At 43.7% G+C, this 27,110-nt stretch overlaps 1 protein-coding gene across 3 annotated transcripts; it reads left to right on the plus strand.

The window, feature by feature from the left end:
• Nucleotides 1-4,334: 4,334 nt before the first annotated feature.
• CMPK2 (cytidine/uridine monophosphate kinase 2) lies at nt 4,335-21,593 on the plus strand. Of its 3 annotated transcripts, none has more exons than XM_075063690.1 (6): nt 4,865-5,534; nt 6,497-6,611; nt 7,867-8,068; nt 15,716-15,778; nt 17,598-17,831; nt 19,784-20,175. In XM_075063690.1, exons 1-6 carry the CDS (start codon nt 4,905-4,907, stop codon nt 19,809-19,811), a joined length of 1,272 nt encoding a protein of 423 aa, XP_074919791.1. In that variant the 5' UTR covers nt 4,865-4,904; the 3' UTR covers nt 19,812-20,175. The 3 variants fall into 3 exon arrangements, with proteins under 3 accessions (XP_032623757.1, XP_074919791.1, XP_032623756.1); XM_032767865.2 differs by lacking the exon at nt 19,784-20,175 and adding an exon at nt 20,182-21,593 and having other exon boundaries at nt 4,871-5,534; XM_032767866.2 differs by lacking the exons at nt 15,716-15,778; nt 19,784-20,175 and adding an exon at nt 20,182-21,593 and having other exon boundaries at nt 4,335-5,534.
• The last annotated feature ends 5,517 nt before the right edge of the window (nt 21,594-27,110 follow it).

Below are 27,110 nucleotides of genomic sequence, written 5' to 3' on the forward strand. Positions count from 1 at the left end.
TGTGAGGAGGACAGAAGCAAGCACCTGTGCATCTGTTCCGACTCAGAATGGATGGTGTGAGCACTTACATCCTGGATGCCCATCTGGATGCAGCGGAGCATGAGATCTGCCGATTAAAAGCCAATCAAGTACGCAGTGTACTTGAGACATACATGGGAGCTGGTTCCATTTTGAATTTGCCTTTTTTAAGCATGGGAGATGAGAACTGCACACATAATTCCAGATGAGGTCTCACCAGTGCATTGTATAATGGTACTAACATTTCCCTATCTCTACTGGAAATACTTCTTTTTGCCTTTTTCACAGCTGCATCACATTGGCAGCTCATAGTTATCCTGTGATAACCAATACTCACAGGTCTTTCTCCTCCTCTGTCATTTCCAACTGATAAATCCCCAGTATATAGCAAAAATTCTTGTTGTTAGTCTCTAAATTCACAACCTTGCACTCTGCACTAGTAAATTTCATCCTATTTCTATTACTGCAGTTTTCAAGGTAATCCACATCTTCTTGTATGATATTCCGGTCCTCCTCTGTATTGGCAATACCTCCCAATTTTGTGCCATCTGCAGATTTTATTAGCGCACTCCCAGTTTTTGTGCCAAGGTCAGTAATAAAAGTGTTAAATGAGATTGGTCCTGTAAAGGGGTCTGCTGTCGAGAGAGGGGCTCTTCGTTCTCCGGGCGCCTGGGAGCCAGGACGCCTCACTACCCCGAGCAAGCAGTTCAGTCTGTCCAGCCCAGGCCCTGGGTTCAGGGCAGGGCAGCAAACACAGCAAAGTCAAGTAGGCTCAGACATTTAAGCAGGGCTGAGCAATAGCAGTTCTAGGCCTGGCCCTTGGGCCAGGATGGGGCAGCAAACACAGCAAAGTCAAATAGGCTCAGGCCCTTAAGCAGGGCTGAGCAATAACAGTTCTCAGCTTTGGCCTCCTCAGGCCCAGGGAGAGGGGGAGGCTGCCATCCAGACATTGGGTGACAGGGGAGACGCAGGCCCTCCCACTCCACTGCATCCCAGCCCGGGGCCCTAGCAGCGGCAGGCAGTCTGCTTCTGTGTCAGTGGGGATCCTGGCCACAACACACTGACATTGGCTCTGGCAACTCTGCAACCTGACTGGGGTCGGCTGCCCCTGGGCTGCTTCCGTATTTTCCCCTCAGGACCTACCTGGTTCGTCATGGTGTCAGCGTAGGGGTCAACTACCATCGGCTCCTCAGGGTGAGTGTCCACGGGCAGGCTCAGCGGATCCTCGGGGTAGGTGGTGAAAGGTAGGCTCAGCTCCTCGTCGGGGTAGCAAGCGTGGGCCAGGTTTGGTTCCACCTCCGGGCAGCTGGAGTGGGGCAGGCTCGGCCAGTCCTCCTCTGGGTAGCAAGCGCGGGGCAGGCTCAGCCAGGCCTCCCCAGCAGGAGCTCGGTCGCAGATGTCCGGCCCCTCTGATGGCTGTGTCCTCACTGAGCTCGGAGGACCTGCCTTTATACTTCTGGGTCGGTGCTTGACCCTTTGCGAGGCAGGGTCAGAGCTCCGTAGCTCCGCCCAATCCGGCCTCCGGCTGGGCTCTTCATTCTCCGGGGCGCCTGGGAGCCAGGCCACCTCACTACAGGTCCCAAGACCGAACCCTGAGGAACTCCACTAGTAAGCTCACCTTTCAGCATGACCCATTGTAGTCTCCTCTTTAACCAATTTCCTATCCATCTTTCAATTCTCAAATTAATCCCCATCTTCTCCAATTCAACTAAAAATTTCCCATGTGGAGCTGTATCAAATGCCTTACTGAAATCCAGGTAGATTAGATCTACTGCATTTCCTTTGTCTAAAAAAATCAGTTCTCATTTCAAAGGAAGAGATCAGGTTAGTCTGGCATGATCTACCTTTTGTAAAACTGTGTTGGATTTTATCGCAATTACCGTTTATCTCTATGTCCTTAACTACTTTCTCTTTTAAAATTTGTTCCAAAACCTTGCATATAATAGAGGTCAAACTGTAATTTTCCTGATCACTTTCCCCCCCATTTCTTAAATACAGGAACTACATTAGCAATCCTGCAGTCATAGGGTATGACCCCTGAGTTTACAGATTCATTAAAAATCCTTGCCATTGGGCTTGCAAATTCATGTGGCAATTCCTTTAACATTCTTGGGTGGAGATTATCTGGGCCCTCCAATTTAGTCCCATTGAGCTGTTTGAGTTTGGTTTCCACCTTGGATGTGATAATTTCTACTTCCATATCCTCATTTCCATTAGCCATCCTGTGACTACCCCTAAGCTTCTCATTATCCTTATTAAAAACTGAGGTAAAGTATTCATTTAGATGCTGGGTCATGCCTAGATTATCTTTAATCTCCAAAAGTCCACTCCATCTTCAGTTCTTAGCAGTCCCATTTCTTTCCTCATTTGCTTCTTATTCATATGGCTATAGAACTTTTTAGTATTGTACTGCCAGTATTGCCTACCTGACTATTAGTGTAATTGGTATTGTCACTGTTTCCTCTTAATGTCCATTCCCCTATTCACTGCTGTTTCTTTTTCCATTGCTGTATTCTCTGTTTCTTTATTTGCCTCTCTAGCAATATTAGACTCAGGCGTGGAGATTACATGAGCATCTCCCAACCATTTCCCCTGAGTTCCTAGTTTAAAGCTCTTTTAATCACTTGTGCCATCCTCCATCCACCCTACTCAGGTGGAGTGCAACCCATGAGATCAGTCCTTTGTCCATGCATGCCTCCCAGTGGTCAAACATCTCAAAACCTTCCTTACACCAGCATTGCCTGGACCATTTGTTGATCATCATAATCTTGTCTTGCATTCATTCTCCTCCTCTAGGGTCAAGTAGAATCCCACTGAAGATCACCTGAGTCTACATTTCTTTAAGCAACTTCTCCAGTCTGGCATAGTCACCCTAGATGTGTTCCAGAAAAAAACCTAGCAGTATCATTTGTTCCCACATGAAGCACAATCAGTGGATTTTTTCCTGCCCTCATTATGATACTCTTCAGCCTCAGGTCCACATCCTGTATCTTAGCACCCAGCAAACAGCACACCCTTCTGTTCTCCAAATCAGCTCTGGTAATAGGCCCATCTTTTCTTCTTAGCAAGGAGTCATCAGTCACATAGACCTAGACCTGTCTCTTACTGCTGTTGGTGTCAGAGTAGCAGCCGTGTTAGTCTGTATCCACAAAAAGAACAGGAGTACTTGTGGCACCTTAGAGACTAACACATTTATTTGAGCATAAGCTTCCATGGGCTACCACCCACTTCATCAGATGAATGGAACGTATAGTGAGGAGAGATATATACACATACGGAGAACAATTCTGTAAAATGGTTTACTAAAGATTGATTTCTATAAAATCGACCTAATTTCGTAATGTAGACATGCCGTAACATGGGCACTGAGAGCATAAAAGTTTACTCTAAAGAAATCTACAAATAACTCCATTACTTATTGTTTCTGAAGAAGGCACAAGTTCTCTTGTGATTCGCCAATTGTTAGAAAACATTATTTCAAACAAAGTTACTTACAGAAGCTCTCATAAAACTAGATAACTCTGGAACCCACTTTGGATGCTTCTGGTTCCTATTTCAAAGTAGGTGAATGTTAAAATTGACTAAAGCAAGTTTAGCTGTATCCATAGCTATCTGTTAAATGGAAAGTTGTTAAAGAAACAGGGAGTGCTTATGCAAGGCATCCTGCCTATTCTTATTTATTTAATTTAAAGTTTTACTTCCAGTATATTTAAGTCCATAACTATAGTGTTCAAGACACTGAAGACAAAAAGTACTGGGTCACATTAGGGTCTGGCAGTATTGTGCTGCTCTGATAATACAGAGGTGCTGTAAACTTGCCTTAACTGGCCAGTTAAACAGGGTTTATGGCTTCAAAGCAGTTTATTCTATTTAGAGACTGTTTGGATCCAACTATGCTCTCACTGCAGTCAATACGAGCTTTGCCATTGATTTCGGCTGGTAAAAGTAGGCCCCTTATGTATTGTCTACTTTTTGCCCCAATGTTTTATTGCTAGGGACATTTTCAAGGAAACAATATATTTTAAGTGTTGATATGCTCTTGCTATTTAAAATCCCCACTCAGTGAAGTCAGCCCGTATGATCTGCAGGATTTACATAGATATTTGCATAGAAATCTATCTGCTATCATATACAGAGCTCCTGACTAGAAATGGAGGATAAACTGCTGAAGAGATGAGGGCTGCCTGCAGATTTAATCTCCATCTCCATGTTCCTATTGAAAAATGGACTAAGCAGAACCAGATACACCTCTACCCCAGTATAATGGGACCTGATATAACATGAATGTGGACATAACGTGGTAAATGGAGCTGGGCTGAACACTCCGGGGGAATCAAAGCAAGTTCGATATAATGCGGTTTCACCTATAACGCGGTAAGATTTTTTGGCTCCCAAGGACAGTGTTATATCAGGGTATAGGTGTAATGATAATCCTCCTGATAGGATGCTAGTCTTCCCCACCCCACTTTTCCATTTGTGATGATAACTCAACAAGCCTTTGAAAGGTTTCCTCCAGGTGATTTTTCACATAGTCATTATTACTGGGCTATTTGGGTGGCTGATCTCCTCTCTTTCCCAGAAGTATGTAAGTTTCTTTTTACAGGAAGAGCCTGACTTGCACACCCAGATAAGATATGAGAGCTGTACGTCTGATGATATGAGCTGCTTCAGAAAGGAAACAGCATGTAGCCCTATTAAAATACCTGCGGGTTTCAGCTCCAGTTCAAAGCCCCAGCGATAGCTCGGGGGCTGGCGGCTAACAAACTCCCTGTCGCTTTCGGTTCTCCCCCCCCGCATCAGGTTTCCCTTTCCCCGCCCTTGCCGTGGAGGAGGCGGAGGGTCCTTGGCGCGGGCTCGGTTTCGTTTCTCCGGGTGGCTGTGGCGGGATGTTACATCCCGGCCGGTTGCTCCGGCTCACGCTGCTGCCCCGCTCGCTCTCCGCCATGGCGGCGCCTCCCGCCGGCGCCTCCGGACAGTGCTTCGCCGCGGAGGGGCCCGGCCCGGACCTGGTCTGCTTCACCCTCAGCGCCAGCAGCAGCGGCCGCCCCGAGCCCCGCTGCTTTGTGCCCGCTCCGGGGAGGTGCTATTCCCTCTGCGTCCCCGCCGCCCCTAGCGTCCCGGCGGCCAGGCTGCACCGGCGCTTGCAGCAAAGGCTGAGGCAGGAGCCGTTCGGGAGATGCCAGGTCCTGGGGCTCCTCTGCTACGGGGCGCAGGCTGCGCTGGAGAAGGGCTTCCTCATCCAGGACCCGCAGGGGGGCCCGGAGACCGAGCGCGCCCTGGAGGAACTGCTGCGGGGCCTGGGCGAGCTGCCGCCGCCGCTGGGCGTGTACGAGGCGGGCGAGCGGGGCGAGCTGTGGCAGTGCCTGTGGGCCCTGCGAGGGGCGGGCGGCAGAGAGCTGCTCCACAGAGCCCGCGTGGTGGCCGCCGAGGAGCCGCCGCTGCACCCCGCAGTGCCCGGTCTCCGCCACGCCGCCGTGTTCCACTCCCTGGAGGCCGCGCGCAGCGTGGTGGAGCAGGTACGATCCCGGCCCGTTCAGAGGGAAATGAAACTCAGCCTGATTGCACCTGCTCAGTTCCCCAGGGCTCTGCGCCTGCCGCCTTCTCGCGGTGCAACCCCCCACCGCCAACTTCGAATTGACATTGGCCTAAGTGAGAGGGATCAGGTCCGTGATCTATTTTCCCTGCTTAACAATTGGAGTCTCCATCTAGGATGCTGCATCCTACTTTTCCCAGGGTCTTATTTTTTGTGTAGAAGTGATGGGGCTTGAATCTGAACTCACACCCCAGAGTCGTTCTACTGACTTAATTGGACATTACTTCTGAATGACACCAGCTTACATGAAATCAGGCACAGGCCGGAAGGCTGTTGAATCATAATACCTAGCACTTTTCATCAATAGATCTCAAAGTGCTTTACAAATGAGGTATAGGTGACTATCCTCATTTTACAGAAGGGGAAACCGAGGCACAGAACAGTAAAGTGACATGCCCAAGGTCACCCAGCAGGCTTATGACAAAGCCAGATCTGAGGCCCAGCACAGTGCCCTATCCAATAAGCAAAACTTCCTCTTTTAAGTACTTGAGTGTAATAAGTTACATGTACATAAACAGCTAACTTTTAGTAAATGATTAATAAAGTCCTATCTAAAATGCTACCGCTTTGCTTTCATATAATTTTTCAGAGTAACTTTTAGCAGCCCTTACACCTGAGGAGTTTACTCTACCTTTCCTTACTGTCGTCTTCTTGCTTGTTTTTTTTTTTTATCATACCCTTATTTTCAAGAAGAAATGGAGCAGAATCACCACATCTGGGCAAAAATTGGGATTGTTCAAATCAAAGACTTTGATTCTTGTGTCTGTCTTAAAATTGCATTGTCCTTCTGTATTAAACTGCACCCTTTCCAGTTAAATATGGTGTTTTGAAAAATACCTGTGTACCAGATTGCTTGTCAAGTAATCAGTGTTACATTAATTACAGTGCACATCGTTCATCCCTGAAGCCACAGCTGTCCTTGATCTAGTGGATAAATGCCCCAAGCATTCAAAAAAGGGAGAATTTCCTGTCATAGTTATTGAAGGATTAGATGCAACAGGTAGGTGCATAATGTGAATATAGAATCACAACTGAATAATTGTTAAAATAATGTCTGATGTGACTTCTGTGCATGCTTAAGGCTCATGAGATGTTCAAAAATAAGACTTCAGAAGTGCTTGCCAGAGTCCAGAAGAGCAAGTCACAAAGATTAAAATTCTCCTCCCAGATTTGCATCTCAACTCCAAAGCAATTTTTCACTTCAGATGCAAATTTCCTACGAATGTCATTAGAAGAGTACACATGTAGGCAAAGTGGAATATTGGAAACAAGAGCTGTTGTGTACAGTGTAGTCCTTAGTCACTTGGAGAAGAGGAGAATCAAGGTACTTTTGAGCAATCATTAATTGCTTTTCCCAGAACAGCACTGTATATGCCTCTTAGGGTGACCAGACGGCAAATGTGAAAAATCGGGATGGGGTGGGGGTTAATAGGAGCCTATATAAGAAAAAGACCCAAAAATTGGGACTATCCCTATAAAATTGGGACATCTGGTCACCCTAATGCCTCTGAAGAGCTATGCCTTCTGTATTTTCAGTTGTAGGGAACCACCCAAAACGAGGAACAAAATTCATCGTGGTGTCACTCCACTGAAGTTAACAAAATGATACCAGGAATTAATTCAGCAACATCTGTGTACCCTGCCATGTTAATAAAGTTATTGAAACTGAGATGTAGAGAAGTTACCATATGCGTAGCTGGCCTAAAGGGCAATAGAGTCAGGCTAGGCAAAAGGGGGAAATGACTGACTAGGTATTACATTTCCAAAGCAGGGGTGTTCTAAATGGGGTTTTTATAATATAAACAAACAAACACACCTTAGACAAGTCCCATACCGGCTCAATCTCATTGGAGCACAACATACAACAACCCTCCTGGGATCACTTCTTGTGTCACTGCTGTATTCCCTTTGATCTCTTCAGCAGAGCTCCAAATCCTTAAAGAGACGGGGTGCAGGTAAAGATAACCCCTCCAGCAAATATAACTCTGATATACTCTTATGGGTACTACATAGAAACTGTGATAAGAACTCAAATAGTCAGATAGAAGCGTACTGTGACATAATCAAAACCCTATTCTATAACAACACAGTCAAGATTCATAGTAAGATACTAGATAAATATATCAAAATGTGTTTTCCAGCTTAAAGGATAAGAACTTATTTTTTGCATTTTTAAAAATGAAAGCTAATTGTTACGATGTGCCATGCTATGTCTAAAGATTTTTTATTTGTTTTTATTTGTATGTTAACTGCAGGCAAAACTACTGTAACCCAGTCGATCAAGAACTCACTGAATGCACTTCTCTTAAGGTCACCACCAGCTTGTGTCAGCCAGTGGAGGAAGACTTTTGATGTTGAACCAACACTCATCAGGAGGGCATTTTATGCTCTGGGCAACTACATTGTTGCTTCAGAAATAGCAAAAGCATCCACTGAGTCACCTGTGGTTGTAGACAGGTTTGTAAAAAAATATTTTCCTGTTGTCTGAATGTGACCATCCAGTCTTTCAATGTGACAAGCAAAGCTACTTGAGTTATCTTTCTTGTCTTTAGCATTACTTTCGTGGTAGCCTGGAAAATATTTATGTATTTCTACTTAATTCTGGTTGGTGGTTTCAGTGGATATGAAAAAGGCAGCTTGATAGTATTGTCTTCAACCACATATATTATGATATTAGTAGGCCATCAGATTCACTAACATTCTGAGGCTAGTTCATGATAACATGCTCGAAAAAGTCTGCTTAGATGGTGTTCTGGCTAACCCATTTCCCATCACTAAAGATATTAAAAACAGTGCTGTGTAAATGGTCCACTCTTGTATAATTTCTCGTATGCCGTAATGCTCAGTGATGCTATAGGAGGCCTGAATGCTGGTAGTGGGATACATTTCCGATCCTCTGGAAAATTATTTAATCTGAGCAGGCTTGCGCTTTGAAGGTCTTTGAGGCAATTGTTCATGAGCCGCTGTGTGCCAGTGACTGTGTTCTAGAGGCACATACTTTAGAAGAGATACAGTTTATTATGGACAAATTTGCAGAGTTTGCAGAAAGGTACAGGCTGACAATCTGAAAAAGATAGAGGTCATGTATCAACCTGTGCCAGGGAAACCCTATGTGAAACAAACAGTCACCATCAACCACACAGCAAAATGCTGTTACAGACTTCTTGGCATGTCATTGTGAAATGATGTTACTACAGATAAGGAGCTGACAAGTCATGTCAACAAAGCTAGTTAATCATTTGACAGATTTTCAGGCAAAATCTAGCAGCAGCATATTAAGCTTCAAACCAAGTTAAGTCTAAAAAGCAGTTGTGCTGTCCAACTTGTATCAGTGTGAAACCTTGACCTGCTACATCATATTAAGCTTCTAGAAGAGTTCCGTTTATTACATCTGCGTGACATATTCTGCATCAAATGGCATGATAAAGTTACCAGTAATGAAGTTCTGTAATGTAGTCACACCACAGGGATTGAAGCCATGCTTATCTCATCACAGTTATGTTCACATATTGAAGATGGGTAACACTAGAATGTCAAAACAGTTGCAGTTTGCTGAACTGAAAGTCAGCAACTGAGTACAAGGCCGCTAGAAGAAACACTTCAAGGACACACTGTGAGTGCATTTCTCACCAGCTTGTATAAGCCAGTGGAGGACGCATAACTTGAAACAGTGCAGCATTGACTTTGACAGCTGTGAGTCATCAGCAACAGATGGATCACACTGGTGAGCAACAGTAAACCATGAGGTTCCCAGTTCAAGATTTACCGCCGTATGGATCTTGAGGCACAGCAGCTGAGTTGTAAACAGTGGTGAACTCAGCAGGCACAGATTGTAATCTCTTCCTCAGCATCGAGCTACCTATGCACGTTATGCAGAAAGAACTGCCACTCGCGCATCGGCCTTTTTAGCCACAGTAATACCGTCATCAGCATCATCTTGAATCACGAAGCACAACAACCAGATTATTATAGCAGCTGAATGTCTCAAAAGACGATGCTATAGCTGCCAAAGCAGTTCCATTACTGTGTGTGATGCTGCTAATTAGACTGACAGAACTGCAGGGTCCCAATTCGTGGATGATTTGATGGTGTTTGGAGGAGGTATTTAGGTTTAGTAGGATCCAGTGATCCCTTGGGAAAAGGAGGACCATATACTCAAAGAATGGGCTCCATTCTCCAGAACCAGATTGCTGGCATGTAAAATTAAAAAGGTTGCAGGTGAATTTTTAAGCTAAGGGCTGAGAGAAAGCCGACTGGTGAGGAGCACATGGTTTGGACAGACACATACCTTAGGGGAGAATTTGTTACAGGTAAAAAGGAGAGGATAGAAGAGGATAAGAATAGGTAAGAACTGAAGAGAAACAGTGAAACAAAAGAGTCCCATTCAGTTACATTACATGAAGTTAGAGAACTAAATATTGAACATTTTTATAAGTACTTACTAAATGAGGATATTAATATAATAGGCATCACAGAAACAATCATAATCAATGGGACACAGTAATACCAGGATACAATATATATATATATATAGGAATGACAGAGTAGGTTGTGCTGGTGGGGGAGAGGCACTATATGTGAAAGAAAGCATAGAGTCAAATATAGTAAGAATCTTAAGTGAATCAAACAGTACCACTGAATCTCCATGAATATAAATTCTGTGCTTGAATAATAAGAGTAAACAGTAGCAATATAGTACCGCTCACCTGATCAGGATGGTGATGGTGATTGAGAAATGCTCAGGGAAATGAGAGGCTACAAAAGTAGAAAACCCAATACTAACGGGGGATTTCGACTAGCCCCACATTGACTGGGAATATGTCACCTCAGAACAGGATACAGAGATTAAATTTCTAGACACCATTGATGAATGCTGCTTGGGACAGCTAGTCCTGGAACCCACAAGGGGACAGGAAATTCATAATTTAGTCCTTTGTGGCACACAGAATCTGGTTCAAGAGGTGAATATAGCTGAACCACTTGGTAATAGTGACAATAATTTCATTGAATTTAACATCCTTGTAGAGGGAAAATGCCAATCACAGTAACATTTCACTTTCAAAAAAGGGAACTACACAAAAATGAGGAAGTTAATTTAATGGAAATTAAAAGGAACAGTCATGAGTAAAATGCCTGCAAGCTGCCTGGAAACTTCTTAAGAATACTATAATATAGTTTAAGCCTCTGTGTCCCCCTCAACCGCTGCCCCCAAAAACCAAAACAGTAAGAGAGCCAGAAACAACACCATGGCTATATAACAGAGTAAAAAAGGCAGGTACATATAACGAGATGTCCTTGAAAATCTGAAGTCAAATCGTACTGGGAAAGTAGAAGGAACAAACTCTGGCAAGTCAAGTGTAAAAGTATAATTAGGCAAGTGAAAAAATAATTTGAAGAGCAATTAGCAAAAGACACAAAAACTAGCAGCAATTTTTTTTATGTACATCAGAAGTCTAAAGCCAGCCAAACCATCAGAGGGATGACTGGACAGTTGAGGTGCTACAGGAGAACTCAAGGAAGACAAGGCCATTGCAGAGAAGCTAAATTAATTCTTTGCATTGGTTTTCATTGTAAGGGATGTGGGGAGATTCCCACACCTGAGCCATTCTTTTTAGGTGATATATCTGAGGAACTGTCCCAGATGGAGTTCTCAGCAGAGATTTTGGAACAAAATGATAAACTAAACAGTAATAAGTCACCAGGACCAGATGGTATTCACCCAAGAGTTCTGAAGGGACTCAAATATGCAATTGTAGAATTACCAAATGTGATATGTAACTTATTACTTAAATCTGTCTCTATAACCAGATGACTTGAGGATAGGTGATTTAACGTATCATAAGCCTTTCCAAATCTGGACCTTAGCATCCAGAAATCTGGGTGCCTGCATGAACCCTTCTAAGCTTAATTACCAGCTCAGATTTGATCTCGCTGCCACCAGCCAAGTGATTTCCAGGACTTGGCTCCCTCTCTGGTCTCCCAAAACCTTCTCTGGGAGACCCCAAGACTCAGAAGCCCTGAGTCTTACCACAAAGGGAAATAAACCCCCTCCCCTTGTCTCCTCTTTATCTCATCCCCAGCTCCCCCTCCCTGGGTTATCCTGGCGATACTGTACTTAACTCCTTGAATGCAAAACAGAGACGGCAATTTACCTTCCCCCCTGAGGCTATGCAGATTCAAACCTAGTCAAGCTAACACAAAGAGATTTCCCCCTCCTTCTTCCTTAGCCTTAACCAGAGAAAAACTCAAACAGGTTTTAAAAAGAAAGCTTTATATAAAAAAAAGAAAGAAAAAAGACATCAAAATATTCTCTGTATCAAGATGACAATAATACAGGATCAATTGCTTAAAAGAAAAAATTGATAAACAGCCTTATTCAAAAAGAGATACAATTTAAACATTCCAGCAAACTACACACATGTAAATACAAAACAAAACATATAAAAGCCTATTGTTTTGCTACCTTTGTACTCACAACTTTGAAACTGAAGATTAGAAGCTTGAAGATAGAAAGAAGCCTCTCATAGCCGAGAGACAGACAAAAGACACAGACCCAACATTCCCTCCCTGAGTTTTGAAAAAATCCAGTTTCCTGATTGGTCCTCTGGTCAGGTGTTTGGTTCCCTTTGTTCCCTTTACAGGTGAAAGAAACATTAACCCTTAGCTATCTGTTTATGACAAGGTGATTTAACATGGATTTTTAAAAAAGGCTCCAGAGGCAATCCTGGCAATTACAGGTTGGTAAGCCTAACTTCAGTACCAGGCAAATTGGTTCAAACTACAGTCAAGAACAGAACTATCAGACACATAGATGAACACGATATGATGTGGAAGAATCAACACATCTTTTATAAAGGGAAGTCATGCCACATCAATCTACTAGAATTCTTGGAGGGTGTCAGCAAACATATGGACAAGGGAGATCCAGCTGATAACAGTGTGTGTGGACTTTCAAAAAGCCTTTGACAAGGTTCATCACCAAAAGCTCTTAAGCAAAGAAAGGAGTTAAGGATGAGGGAAGATCTCTCATGGATCAGTAATTAGTTAAAAGATAGAAAACAAAGATTAAGAATAAAGTTAGTTTTCACAGTGGAGAGAGGTAAATAGTGGGGGTCCTCCAAGGATCAGTAGTAGGATCAGTGCTGTTCAATATATTCATAAATGATCTGGGAAAAGGGGTAAACCGATAGTAAAATTTGCAAATGTTACAAAAGAGAGTTAAATCCAAAGCTGACTGCGAAGAGTTACAAAGGGATCTCATGAAACAGGGTAAGAAAATGGTAAATGAAATTCAGTGTTGATAAATGCAAAGTAATGCACACTAGAAAACATAATCCTAACTATACATACAAAATGATGGAAGTATAAATTAGTTGTTACCACTCAATAAAGAGATTTTGGAGTCATTATGGGTAGATCTCTGAAAACATCTGCTCAGTGTGCAGTGGCAGTCCAAAATACTAACTTTAGGAACCATTAGGAAATGGACAGATAATAAGGCAGAAAATATGATAATGCCACTATATAAATCCATGGTATGCCCACACCTTGAATACATCTTGCAGTTCTAGTTGCCCCATCTGAAAATATATATTAAAATGGGAAAAAGTACAGAGTAGGGCAGCAAAAATGATTAGGGTTATGGAACAGCTTTCATATGACGAGAGATTAAGAAGACTGGGAGTGTTCATCTTGGAAAACTAAGGGGGATATGAAAGAGGTCTATAAAATCATGAATGATGTATAGAAAGTGAATAAGGAGGTGTTGTTCACCTCTTCCCTGATTCTTGTGTTATGGGGTGACCCAATGAAATTAATAGGCAGCAGGTTTAAAACAAACATAAGGAAACACTTCTTCATACAATGCACAGTCAACCTGTGGAATTCATTGGCAGGGATTGTTGTGAAGGCAAAAAGCATAACTGGGTTCAAACAAGAATTAGATGAGTTCATGGAGGATAGGTCCATCTATGGCCATTAGCCAAGATGATCAGGGATGCAATCTCATGCTCTGGGTGTCCCTAGACCTCTGACTGCTAGAAGCTGGATGACAGGAGATGGATCACTTGAAAACTTGCTCTGTTCTGTTCAGTCCCTCAGAAGCATCTGGCAACAGCCATTGTCAGAGGACATGATACTAGACTAGATGGACCATTGGTCTGATGCAGTATGGCCATTTTTATGTTCTTATGAAGTGACTGAATTTAAAACACACTTAGCCCTACAGAGGTGAAAAGATAGCAGTGCAGGTGGAGAGGAGTCCTCTAAGTCCCCTAATCTATGCAATTTACTAGTTCATTAGCATAATCAAGAAATGTTATTTCCTCAATTCTTCTGTTAAAAATATGAGTACTCTTTTTGTTGGGATGGTGACAAATTGGTGTGGCCATCCTGAATGAATGGTGAGAACATGGCTTGACATGACTGAACTGCGAAAGAGGGTTCTGGGAGCAGAATCCTTCTCATGCCATCAGGCAGATGCCAGAGATGAAACTTACTGGCTCCATGTGGCATGTATGATCAATACTGATCCTTGAGTCCTTTCCATCTTTATGACTCACCCTAGATCAACATCGCCAAATTGAAGGAAAATAAAGTGAATTGGTAACAGATTGGGATATGAAAATACAAACTAATCAAAGCACACTAGACCAAGTAGAACAGTAAACTAGACTGATAATATCTGCAAAAGGTATGCTTGCTCAGAAGTATAAAAATTGTTGAAAAAGCAGTAGAAAAACTAAGATCTCAGATGTGTGCTTGGTATGATGTTGTATGTCAAGTAACAGAATAAAATGGAGTTAAATGGGTAATGTTTTGAATTTGTAAAACTGCAGTGTTACTCCTTATGTGCTTCTGTTTTAAATATCAAATGTGTAAGCAATATAAAAAAAACTAAGCTTTGGGAAAAACTTATAAAACTGAGTTGTTGTATGATGCTACTAAAATTGTCAGATAATGCGTTGTTTTATAAAAAACAGAAAAGGAGACACATGATCTAATAGTTAGCATACAAATTGCAGGTATGATTGATGCGATGTTACAATTATGTTTGGTAATTTAATATCGAATGTGGGATTGTTGGGATGGTGCCAAATTGGTGTGACCCTACTGAATTAATGGTGAGAACATGGCAATACCCCTCTGCCATGTACATTGGCCAAACCGGACAGTCTCTACGCAAAAGAATAAATGGACACAAATCTGACATCAGGAATCATAACATTCTAAAACCAGTAGGAGAACACTTTAACCTGTCTGATCACTCAATAACAGACCTAAGGGTGGCAATTTTGCAACAGAAAAGCTTCAAAACAGACTCCAACGAGAAACTGCTGAACTCGAATTGCTATGCAAATTAGATGCAATCAGCTTAGGCTTGAATAGAGACTGGGAATGGCTGAGCCATTACAAACATTGAATCTATCTCCCCGTGTAGATATTCTCACACTTCCTATCAAACTGTCTGTACTGGGCTATCTTGATTATCACTTTAGAAGTTTTTTCTCTTAATTGGCCTCTCAGAATTGGTAAGACAACTCCCATCTTTTCATGCTCTCTGTATGTGTGTGTGTGTGTATATATATATATCTCCTCACTATATGTTCCATTCAATGCATCCGAAGAAGTGGGCTGTAGCCCACGAAAGCTTATGCTCAAATAAATTTGTTAGTCTCTAAGGTGCCACAAGTACTCCTGTTCTTTTTGTGGGTACAGACTAACACGGCTGCTACTCTGAAACCAGATTTTTTTCAAGGAGCTCATCCCACATCTAAGAACCAAGATAAGTGACTAGATTTTCAAACAAGCTCAGCAGCCAATGTGATTGATCTCTTTAGAAAATCTGGCCATAGGTGTCACAGTGGGAACTGCTGGGTGCTGATCATTTGAAAATCTCGTTCTGAGCTCTTACAAAAATCAGGCCCTAAGGGGTCTATTTTAGATGCACTGAGTACACACAACTGTAAACTGTGGTTAATCAGTAACTCTGAAAATAAGGCTCAATCTATCTAACTTTTTTGTTTTTGTTTATGTGTCTTCATATTTTTCTTCCCATTTTCATGACATGTATTTATTCAAATATGTGTATTTTTATTAACGAAGGAGATATAGGTGTGAGTTCAGATACCCAACCTATCTACATATTGGAAAAATAACCATAATCAAGTAAACCAACTGTTTCTGTTACCTGAAAAAATGTTATTTGGTGTCCTAATGGAAGCAGCTGTCAAACAAAACTTCCTCATCATAGAATCATAGAAGATTAGGATTGGGCGAGACCTCAGGAGGTCATCTAGTCCAACCCCCTGCTCAAAGCAGGACTAACACCAACTAAATCATCCCAGCCAGGGCTTTGTCAAGCCAGGCCTTAAAAACCTCTAAGGATGGAGATACCACCACCTCCCCAGGTAATCCATTCCAGTGCTTCTCCACCCTCCTAGTGAAATAGTGTTTCTTAATATCCAACCTAGACCTCCCCCACTGCAACTTGAGACCTTTGCTTCTTGTTCTGTAATCTGCCACCACTGAGAACAGCCGAGCTCCATCCTCTTTGGAACCCCCCTTCTGGTAGTTGAAGGCTGCTATCAAATCCTGCACTCTTCTTTTGCAGACGAAAGCCCAGTTCCCTCCGTACATCATGGGCTCAGTATCTCCTGATGTTTCGTGCCTCTGCTGGATTCTTCTCGCAATTTTCCACATCCTTCTATAATGGGGGGCCCAAAACTGATGCTATCAGATGTGGCCTCACCAGTACAAATAGGGGAATATAACTTCCCTTGATCTGCTGGCACTCCTGGCAGTGCTCCTACATGAAGCCCAGGATCTTTATCTTCTAGTCCAAAGGCACACACTGACTCATATCCCCAGGTTCTTTTCTGCAGAACTGCTGGCTTAGCCGTCGTCCTAGCTGTAAGTGGTGGCAGGGGATTCTTTCTTCCGTCCTATAGTGAAGGACTCTGCCTGCCTTGTTTGAACAGCGCCCCCCCCCCCCCGCCCGCCCCCCAGATTTTTTTAGCCCAAGCCTCTATTCGTTAGGTAACTCTGGACCTGTCCCTACTCCAGCATATTTACGTCTCACAGCTTAGTGTCATCTTGCAAACTTGTGTGGGTGCATCCATCCCTATCATCCAATCATTAATAAAGATGTTGAACAAATGCCCTACAAGGCACCTGGGACACTTCACTGATATTGACTGCCAACTAGACAGTCAACCATTGACATACCATTGACCCGACAAACTAGCCAACTTTCTATCCACCTCCTATCCACTTAAAAAATAAATTAATACCTTTAATAAGCTCCCTTTCTGTTCCACATGTTTTACATGTGGGAAGGATGGACTGCACATTCCCTACCAATTTGTTGCATCCTAAGCATTAAGCAGGATGATTAGTAACATAATATTTTTGGGTTTGGATTTTGAAAAATAAAAGTGATGTGTCGGATTTTGGTCTGATCAGAAAACACGAACTTGCTGTATTTGGTGGCAAGCTGGATTTATTGGAGATAGTTAGAGACTGTTTGCCTAAGGCATAACCTCTTCTAATGTTTTACTTAACAGTAATAATAATTACAAAGATGTCCTGTGGCACCTTATAGACTAACAGACATTTTGGAGCATGAGCTTTCGTGGGTGAAAACCCACTTCGTCGGATGGGTTTTCACCCACGAAAGCTCATGCTCCAAAACGTCTGTTAGTCTATAAGGTGCCACAGGACTCTTTGCTGCTTTTACAGATCCAGACTAACATGGCTTCTCTTCTGATAAACAATAATTAGACATTTTGTTTTATTACTTTGATCAATTATTTATGGGTACAAAATCCTCATGGTCCCCCATGCATTGTGACTGTGTATTAGGCTAGCATTATTAAAGGGTGCTGATTTCTTTTACATAAGTAGTTCCTTCTATTAGGAGGTTTTATCATGTTAATTTTTTTAAATGGTCATGTATGCATCTCACTCCTATATCTTTTCCTGACAGGTATTGGCACAGCACTGCTGCCTATGCAATTGCCACTGAAATAAGTGGAAAAGTGCAGAATCTTCCTCCAACTCACCATGAGGTGTACCAGTGGCCTGAGGACCTGCTCAAACCTGATCTTGTCCTGCTGTTGACAGTTAGTCCTGAGGAGCGGATCCGGAGACTGCAGGGAAGGGGGCTGGAGAAAACAGAGGAGGAAACCGAGCTAGAAGCTAACAGTTTGTTTCGCCAAAAGTATGTCTTAATAACGAATAAGAGATGGAATCTTCACCCAATTAAAATCAATAGCAAAACTCTCATTTACTCCATTGGGGCCAGGATTTCCATGCCTAGACAGTCCTGTTACTCAAATAATAATGACCGACAAGAGTATATCCTGCCAGTTTGAGTCACTGGATGTGCTGATGGGCCTCAAGTGAATAACTTCCTTACTCCCCCAAGTTCAAAGAAATTCATAGTGAAGGTGGAGTTTTGGCCCATCTCTAGTAATTACTGACATTTTTGATGGCTACAAGAAGCCAGAAGCCTGGTTTTAGATCTCACATGAAAGGCTGCATTTTCACCATCACCATGCCCTGTTGTAGTAACAGAATAATTGTCAGTGTGCAGAAGTATTTCATAAGGCTGAAAACTCATTATTCATTACAGAATTTAGCTTAAGCTCTTTTTTTGGAAAATTCTATGGGTGTCCAATGGTGACCACTTTCATAAAAGAGTTATAGAACTTCTTAGAATTTAATTATCTGATTTTGTGGGCTAAGCTAGATTTTATAAACCTAAAATTGACCTTGACAATGATGTATTAAGAGACCGTACAAATCTCACTGTTTTCACCAAATTGTAAAAATCATGTTTTCTGCTCCATTAATTACATATGATCATGAACTAAAAAAAAACTCTGGAAGGAGGATCCAAATGCTACAGGGAAAAGTGTAAAGCTGATAGAAGCATTTTTTCCATCCCAGCATGAGAGAGCTAATTGGACTGTCTTTCTGGTTAACTATATTACATATGTTAATTATCTGTGCCAAAGACTAGCCTATTGGCTTGGGTTGAGATCATCTTTTCTCCTGGGAGAAGAAATAAGTTACGCACAGAATGAAGTTCTCTAGGTGTTATTCCAGAGGATTTCACTATAGTGGATTGGAAAGGGGGCATCACCTTAAATATTACTTAGATATTAGATATCCAGAAATCTGTTCAAATCTCTGGGTATCTACATGGAGCTGTGTCAGGGCTGGTCTACACTACGGGGGAAAATCGATCTAAGATACGCAACTTCAGCTACATGAATAGCATAGCTGAAGTCGAAGTATCTTAGATCAAATTACCTACCATCCTCACGGCGCGGGATCGATGGCCGCGGCTCCCCATGTCGGCTCCGCTACCGCCGTTCGGGTTGGTGGAGTTCCGGGATCGATAGGAGCTCGTTCAGGGATTGATATATCGCATCTAGATGAGACGCGATATAGCGATCCCCGAGAAATCGATTGCTACCCGCCGATACGGCGGGTAGTGAAGATGTAGCCTCACTCTCCAGGACCCTTTTTACACTGGCAGCACAGCTTCCTTTTCAGTAGCTTTTTGGTAGCACTCATTTTCCCTGGGTGTTTGGTGGTGTAGAAGTTGCAGAGCTGGGAAATGAGGAGGAGCTTAATACTGCAGTACTCCACAGTAGCTTCCATGGGAACGTCCTCAGGAGTTTCCACATATCTGGAGGTGTATAATGCCAGGTAGAATAACCATCCTCCCAATTTTGACCTAAACCACACTCAGCTTCACTCCTCTGCAAACACAGAGCCCGAGCCCCAGACACTTTATGCAGTAGGAGCTGGGAAACAGCAGGCGGATGTGTGGTGTGTGTGAGGGGGGGGAGGGGGGGAGGACGGTATGATGCTGTTTGGCTTTCCTTCTATTATGCCCTTGGCTGTAATTTCTGTACAATATCTTGCTTTCGATATGGCGCTTAGTTATTACTGTTCATTAGATACAGTCAACCTGGATTTGGGAGTCAGGCAGAAGCCTGAGTGGGTTTGAAATGATTTGTTTTGCAGGAGTAGAGAAAACAACCTCCTTTATTGCTCACACACCCCTCAGAGGCTAGTTGTGGAAGAGCCATGTTTAATAAGAATTGATTGCTTGCGGACCATGCAGCAAGGTTTTCATAGTATTGTTTGCATATGCAGCAGGGAGGAAGATAAATGGAAGGTGTGAGAAAGTTGTCTCACAGGAACAACAAGCTCCTAGCTGAAATCAGATCAGAGAAAAAGGAGCCTGTGCTGGGGTTATTGTATTCCTCCATTACAAAACAAACAGACCTGGGGAGAGAAACATCCCCTGCAATGTCTCAGGAACATGGTTTGGTGGTGAGTGTGCATGTTGTGAATCCCATCTTCATAAATAACTGTTCATGTTTTGTTGTGCCTTGTGGCACGCTGCATATATTTAATTCTTGACTTCATTCTAGAATTTTTCTGCAGCCAGTGCGTTTTCAGAGTCAGATATACCTTTTCATTTCATGGCAGTTTGTAGTTATAGAATGAATCACTTGCTGTATTTTTATGTATTTATTTTTTTAAAATAGAGTTGAAGAGTCATACAAAAGGATGGAGAACCCTGGATGCCAAGAGGTTGATGCCAGCCCCTCCAGAGAAGAGGTTCTGAGGACTGTTTTGTACCTAATTAAAAAACACTGTGGTTCATTATAGCTGCTTTTGTGTGGCAACATTTACAGTGAGTTGCTTTTGTGTCCTCTATTTTTCCTCCCTGGAAATGCACTCCATTCAGCTCTTTTCCATCCAAATAAGCTGTTCCAGAATTCTCAGACAGAAGAGTCTCCCCTTTCCTCTACCCAATCTAAACAGTGTTTTTATACTAACTCTTTCATTGCTGCCTAATGTACTTTTGTATATAGAGCAAAACACAACTCACATGCTGTCCACCATCTCTGGTGCAGCCACTAACAAATCATTAGGGACCAACCAGGTATATGAGACGGTAATAGGAATGTGCTGGCATTTCTAACAATGTCATTGTATTCCATCACTGCATAGAAAACATGATCCTGCATTCCTTGCATGCCCAAACTCCAAGTGACTTCAGTGTGAGTTTTGGGTGTGTAAGGAATGCAGAATCAGGAGGAGAATCTGAAACTCAGTCTAGCAGTAAAGCCATTAAATGATCCAACATTCAGAAACCTGGAAACCACAGTCCCAGTGTTGGTTACTAAAATTGGAATTTGGATATTAGAGTGATGGGCATCCTGCACAGATGTGAAATAAATGAGGGCCCGATTTTCCCAAGTGCTGGGTACCAATAACTCCTGTGGAAGTCAGTGGAAGCTATGAGTGCTCATGCTTCAGTACCAGGCTTTGAAAAAATCAGACCCTGAGTAAATAAATACAAATATGTCAATACAAAAAAAGGAAAGATCTGAATTGCAGGTCAAACCATTTAAAAGAGAGTTAAGTGGAAGGAGGGCAGAGTCTGCATACTGGCATGTTAGAAACAGGGACCTGAGAGAAATCAAAATATAAAACATTTTGTAAATAATAAACAGAATATTTTTCTAAATAGATTTTTCCCCCAACCTATTTTTAATGCATTAATGTTATTTCTCAATGTTATTTGCTGGCCTTTTGATGGAATTAATATAAAGCAGAAAGACATGGAGAATCTACTTGCAACATTCATTTTAGTCAGTTTTTTCAGCACTTTATCTGTGCTGAGGTATGTTTTATGCAGAGGTAGCTGGACACCATCTCTACCCTGCAAAGACTTATGCATAAGCTCAACTCTATACACATGGGTACTCATGTTGGGGCTACTCACCAGTCATAAAGCCGAACATGTGTGTAAGTCTTTGCAGGATTAGGGCCTAACTGAAATTCAAGATGGAAACTTGGCATTTTATTTCTAATCTTGTTTATATTTGTTCCTTTATTAAATAAGCACAATTGCTCTATAAATATCTCTTGTCAATAAATGTTTTAAAAATGTGTACATGAGTGTGACTGAACATGGTATTACCCTCCATCACAGCAAAGCATGTGTGCAAGGGAGAAAAGTGTATTTACGTTTTATTTGGTTTACTTATTTTTAATTACTTGTATTGCATTAGTGCCTGGTGGCCCTCTCACACACACAAATAGGAACTCACAATTATGATTATACTGTACATCTGAAGCATTCAGATAATCAGTTTTGGATAAAGGAATTTCAGATGTGGAGAGCATAACCAAATTTGGATAATCAGAGGTTCGATAATGGGTTTATTTGTCCTGTAGCTTTCAGAGTCTTACCTCTTCCAATCTTAGGCCACGTCTACACTGCGGCATAATATCGAATTAGCTATAATCGGTCTAATAAAACTGATATTATTAAGTCGACTGTGAGTGTCCACACTAGGCATGTTAATTCGATAGTGTGCGTCCATGATCCATGGCTAGCGTCGATTTCTGGAGCGGTGCATTGTGGGTAGCCTTTCCGTAGCTATCCCATAGTTCCCAGTCTCCACCGCCCCTTGGAATTCCGGGTTGAAAGACCAGTGCATGATGGGGCAGAATTCACTGTTGCTGATGGTTCTGGGTACAGCCTCACCCCTCCCTTTGTGAAAGCAGCAGACAACCGTTTCGCGCCTTTTTCCCGGGGTGAATTGAGCAAACGCCATAGCACAGCAATCATGGACCCTGAGATCAGTAACGCTATCCTGACCGTTGTCAACACCTCGCGTACTCTCGTGCTGACTATGCTGAACCATGAACTGCAAAGGCAGGAGGAGAGGAGGAGGCAGCTATTGCAGAGCGGCGACGACAGCGATGACGAGATGGAGGCAGATTCTCATAACCGCTGGCCCCAGCGTTTTGGAGCTACTGCTATTAACGGGGTCTTCTACCCATTGACACGAATTGGGCACGGGAAAAGCAAGACTGGTGGGCCGCATTGTTTGATGTTTGGACGATTCGCAGTGGTGCGAAATTTCGCATGCGTAAGAGCACTTTCTTAGAACTTTGTGACTGCTTTCCCCTGCCCTGAAACGCATATCAAACATGGAGCAGCCCTCCACAGTGGAGAAGCGAGTGGCAATAGCCCTCTGGAAGCTTGCAGCGCAGACAGCTACCGGTCAGTCGGAAAATCAGGATGGGCAATCTACTGTGGGGCTGCGTGATGCAGTAGCAAAGCAAGTCGTAAGCTGCTGCTACGAAAGGTGTGACTCTGGAAACGTGCAGGTGATAGTGGATGGCTTTGCTGCAATGGGTTCCCAACTGTGGTGGGGCCATAGATGGAACCATATCCCTATCTTGGCGAACCACGAGGCACCCAGTACGTAAACCGCAAGGGGTACTTTTCAATGGTGCTGCAAGCACTGGTGGACACAAGGGACGTTTCACCCACATCCACGTGGGATGGCCAGGAAGGGTTCATGACGCTCGCGTCTTCAGGAACACTAGTCTGTTAAACGGCTGCAGCAAGGAATTACTTCCCAGACCAGAAAATAACCGTTGGGGATGTTGAGAATGCCTGTGTTATCCTGGTGACCCAGCCTACCCCTTGATGCCATGGCTCATGAAGCCATCCCAGGCAGCCTGGACAGTGGTCAGGAGCTGTTCAACTACAGGCTGAGCAAGTGCGGAGGTGGTAGAATGTGCATTTGGCCGTTTAAAGGGTCGCTGGCGATCATTACTTACTCGCTCAGACCTCAGCCAAACCAGTCCCGTTGCTATTGCTGCTTGCTGTGTGCTCCACATCTTTGTGAGACTAAGGGGAGACATTTTGGCTGGGTGGGAGGCTGAGGCAAATCACCTGGCCGCTGAGTACGAGCAGCCAGAGACCAGGGCGATTAGAAGAGCACACTGGAGGCGGCTGCATCAGAAGCCTTGAAAACGAGTTTCAGCAGGCCCAGGGTACGGTGTGACTCTGTTTGCTTCCCTGATGAACCCTCCGCACTTGATGGACTTCTGTAAGCAACCCACCCTCCCCTTTTGATTACAGGTTGGCGAAGGAAATAATTCAGTCTCGTTTAAAATCTTTATTTTCATTAAAAGTATTTGATCTGTTAAAATCATGTTTTTTCTTACTCTTTTCCCTGTAAGCAACCCCCCCCCCCTTTGATGTATTCTTTTAACAAAGGACTATAAAAAAGGCAGAGAATTAGAAGGTATCCCTGGCTGCTGTGCTTGGAAGGAGGGGAAGGGAAAGGCCATTAAGCACATTGTAGCGTAATTACAGCCTTTTCTTGAACTCTCCAGGGGGTGGAGGAGTAGGGGGTGCAGAGCCTTCCCCACGCGTTCTTACACGTCTGGGTGAGGGAGATATGGGACGTGGGCTTGCAGGGTTTACAGGGGCTGCAGCGGCACTCTGCTACGCGCTGCTCTTCCTGAGAGTCCACCATGCGTTGGAGGATATCAGTTTGAGCACGCAGCAGATCCAGCGTTGCATCTCGCCAATCTGCACCTGTCTTCCTGCCTACCCTCTCAGATCGTTCACTGGCATCTTTCCTGTACTTTGCTACCACATCCTTCCAATCATTCTGTTTATCCTCTCATTGCGTTTACTTCAATAATTTCTGTGAACTTTCATCTCGCGTCTTCTCTCTCCTCCCTATCAGCACAGCTCGTGATGGCGTGGAGCCAGAGAAATGTGCAGCTGCATGGGGGAAGGACACAGGGTGATAAGTATGTGAAAGATACCTTTTACAGAGCAATGATAGTACTCTTTCACAAGAACACTATCCACCTTACAGAGCATGTGTATCTCTACAAGGTCGCATTTTGATCGTTTAATATTTCAGTGTCTGTGTGACTGGTGTGGCACCAACGCAGGTACGGCCAACCCTACTCCGGGCGAGTAGTAAGGCTTTAAAAGTTTGACTTCTCCGTTCATATACACAATGATCTATATGATGCCTTGTCCTGTTAAGAGGAACCTGCAAACCCAAACCCCCTCTTTCACACCACCAACAGCGCATGGCTCTATCATACGATCGCTGCTATGCTCACCTCCTTCCCCCGCGCCGTGCTGGTAGCTGGGAAGATCCTGCTTGCCAGACGCTGAAAACTCTCGCTATCCCTCCTCCCATCCCCGCTCTGCCCGTAGCAAAATCGCCATGTCTGCCCCCTATTTACATTCCTGTTTCTTACAAGGTAACAATGGATGATATCTCTCTCCTGAAATACACCGCAGGAGGCAGATCGTTTGTTTCTGCAATGCCTTCAGTGACGCTTCGCCTGCAGTATCCAAATTCTTGCAATGCATGGCTGTGAAAGTTACCTACATGGGGGACGGATAAGGCTGCCTTGCCAGAAATGTATATATCATAAGGCTTTTTGAGTCCTCCAGATCGATTCATGGAGATTTTTGGGGATTTTCGCTCCATCCCCAGACATGTTAACGAAATTTTCCTGTAACTTATGGCTGCGACTGCACAAAGCCCTGTGTGCAATGCGATCTAAAAAACCACTTGTTTTAATCGTGTTGATAAATAGAAGCACTTACCGAGGTCGCTTCCATGGCTTCACTGTCGGGCTTTTGCGCTTGGGAGCGCTCCCTTGCGTACGGGGCGGTTGTACTTTGGGCCATGGACGACCTCTCGGTAGGGACCTTATTCTATTCTCAAACAAGGGGTTTTCTCAAGATCCTGGCTGTAGGGGTTTACGGACTGCTGTGTGCTCTCACCAAGGTCGTCTTCATCTTCATCTTCCTCCCCATCTTCCCCTTCCGCTAAATCCTCAGACACGGTTGATATTTCAAGCCCGAAGTCTGAATCCAGGGACAGGGGTGGGATACTGGTAGCGCAGCCCCCCAAAATTGCATGCAGCTCAGCATAGAAGCGGCATGTTTTTGGCTCTGAGCCTGACCTTCCGTTTGCTTCTCTGGTTTTCCGGTATGCCTGTCTGAGCTCTTTCACTTTTACTCTGCACTGCACGGAGTCCTTGCTGTGCCCTTTTCCAGTCATAGACTTTGAAATTCTTTCAAATATTTTTTCATTTCGTCTTTTGGAACCTCCTGTGTGGTCCAAGCTGGCGCTCTTTTTCGATTATCAGGAGACTGCATTGTTACCTGGGCTGATGAGCTCTGCGTGGTCACCTGTGTGTGTGCTGAGCCTCACACTGGCCAAACAGGAAATGGAATTCAAAAGTTCGCGGGGATTAGGGGCATTTCCTGTATACCTGGCCAGTGCCTCAGTGTACTGTCCGCTGCAATTATGAGTGCCCGTGGGAGAAAATTTCTGAAAGCAACATTGGGATTGACTCACTTGGGACTGAGTTAATCGCTCCCTTATGGTTTCTAAAAATAGAGTCTGTCCTGCCTGGACTGTCATAGCCCCAGCTGGCTGCCTCCAAGTGCCCCCCCCTCATTGTATCTCACTAACAAGTCTCTGTTTCATATTCTTGTATTCCTTACAACTTCATGACACAAATGGGGGGGGGGCACTGCCATGGTAGTGAAGGAAGATTGGGAGAGAAAAGAAGCAACAGGTGCAGTTCTTGCAGGGGCATCCCCTGTTAATACTGACACAGAACAGCTGTGCTCTTCTAACACACTTGCCTCTTACTCTAGGCAGGAAAGATTCTATTTTTAGAAACCATAAAGGAGGAATTGACTCAGTCCCAAGTGAGTCAATCCCAATTTGGCTTTTGTGTTGGGCCCCCGGCCAATTTCAGCTAGGGGTACTCATGATAGCAATAGACAGTACATAGAGAGGAAAATAACTATCATGTCATTACCAGTTTTCTCCAGCAGTAGATAGTACAGAACAACTAGTAACCATCTCTACTATCACTGCAAAAGCAATTGAATGCTGCTGTGTAGCGCTGGAGTATCATCTCTGTCTCCGCGGCATCTAGTACACATACGGTGACGGGAATAAAAAAAACCGGACGGTCTCCAGGGTTGCCGTGCTATTGTGTCTGCAAAGGCAATCCAGGAGAAAACGGTGCGAAAGGACTGTCTGCTGATGTTTTCCCGGAGCAAGGAATTGGACTTGATGACATTTTACTCCAGAAACACCCCTGCGACTCAAATTATACTATTCGCCTCAAGGCGGTGGGAGCATGTTGAGGAAGGAAGGGGGTGCTGAGGACTCCAGCTATCCCACAGGTCTCAGCAGTCTCTAACTATTTGCATTTTGCGTAGCCCCAATGTCTGTAGCTTAAACACAGTGTCTGCGTGGTCACGGAACAGCTCATCAGTCTCTTCCTCCCCCAACACCGTGAAATAAAAGTTAAAGAAACCATCCTTGAGTACTTAATGTCACCCTATGTGTACTGAATGCTGCTGAGAAGCGATGCTGCAGCACTGAAAGAGTAGTCTGGCAGCTTGTAAAAAGTGGCTGTCCTGCCTCAGAGAGCCAGCACGAGCTTCATATAGATTGCTCACAGACATGGTGTGCTGATGTTCTCGCATGAGAGATCTCTGTGAACATCACAGTTCATCTCATGTCTTTCTCTCCGACATGCTCAGACACCACAATTAACGAGCTGTTGCTCTCGAGACGCATATTGGCTGAGAACG

The sequence above is a fragment of the Chelonoidis abingdonii genome, chromosome 3 (assembly GCF_003597395.2).
Source record: "Chelonoidis abingdonii isolate Lonesome George chromosome 3, CheloAbing_2.0, whole genome shotgun sequence".
NCBI lineage: Eukaryota > Metazoa > Chordata > Testudines > Testudinidae > Chelonoidis > Chelonoidis abingdonii.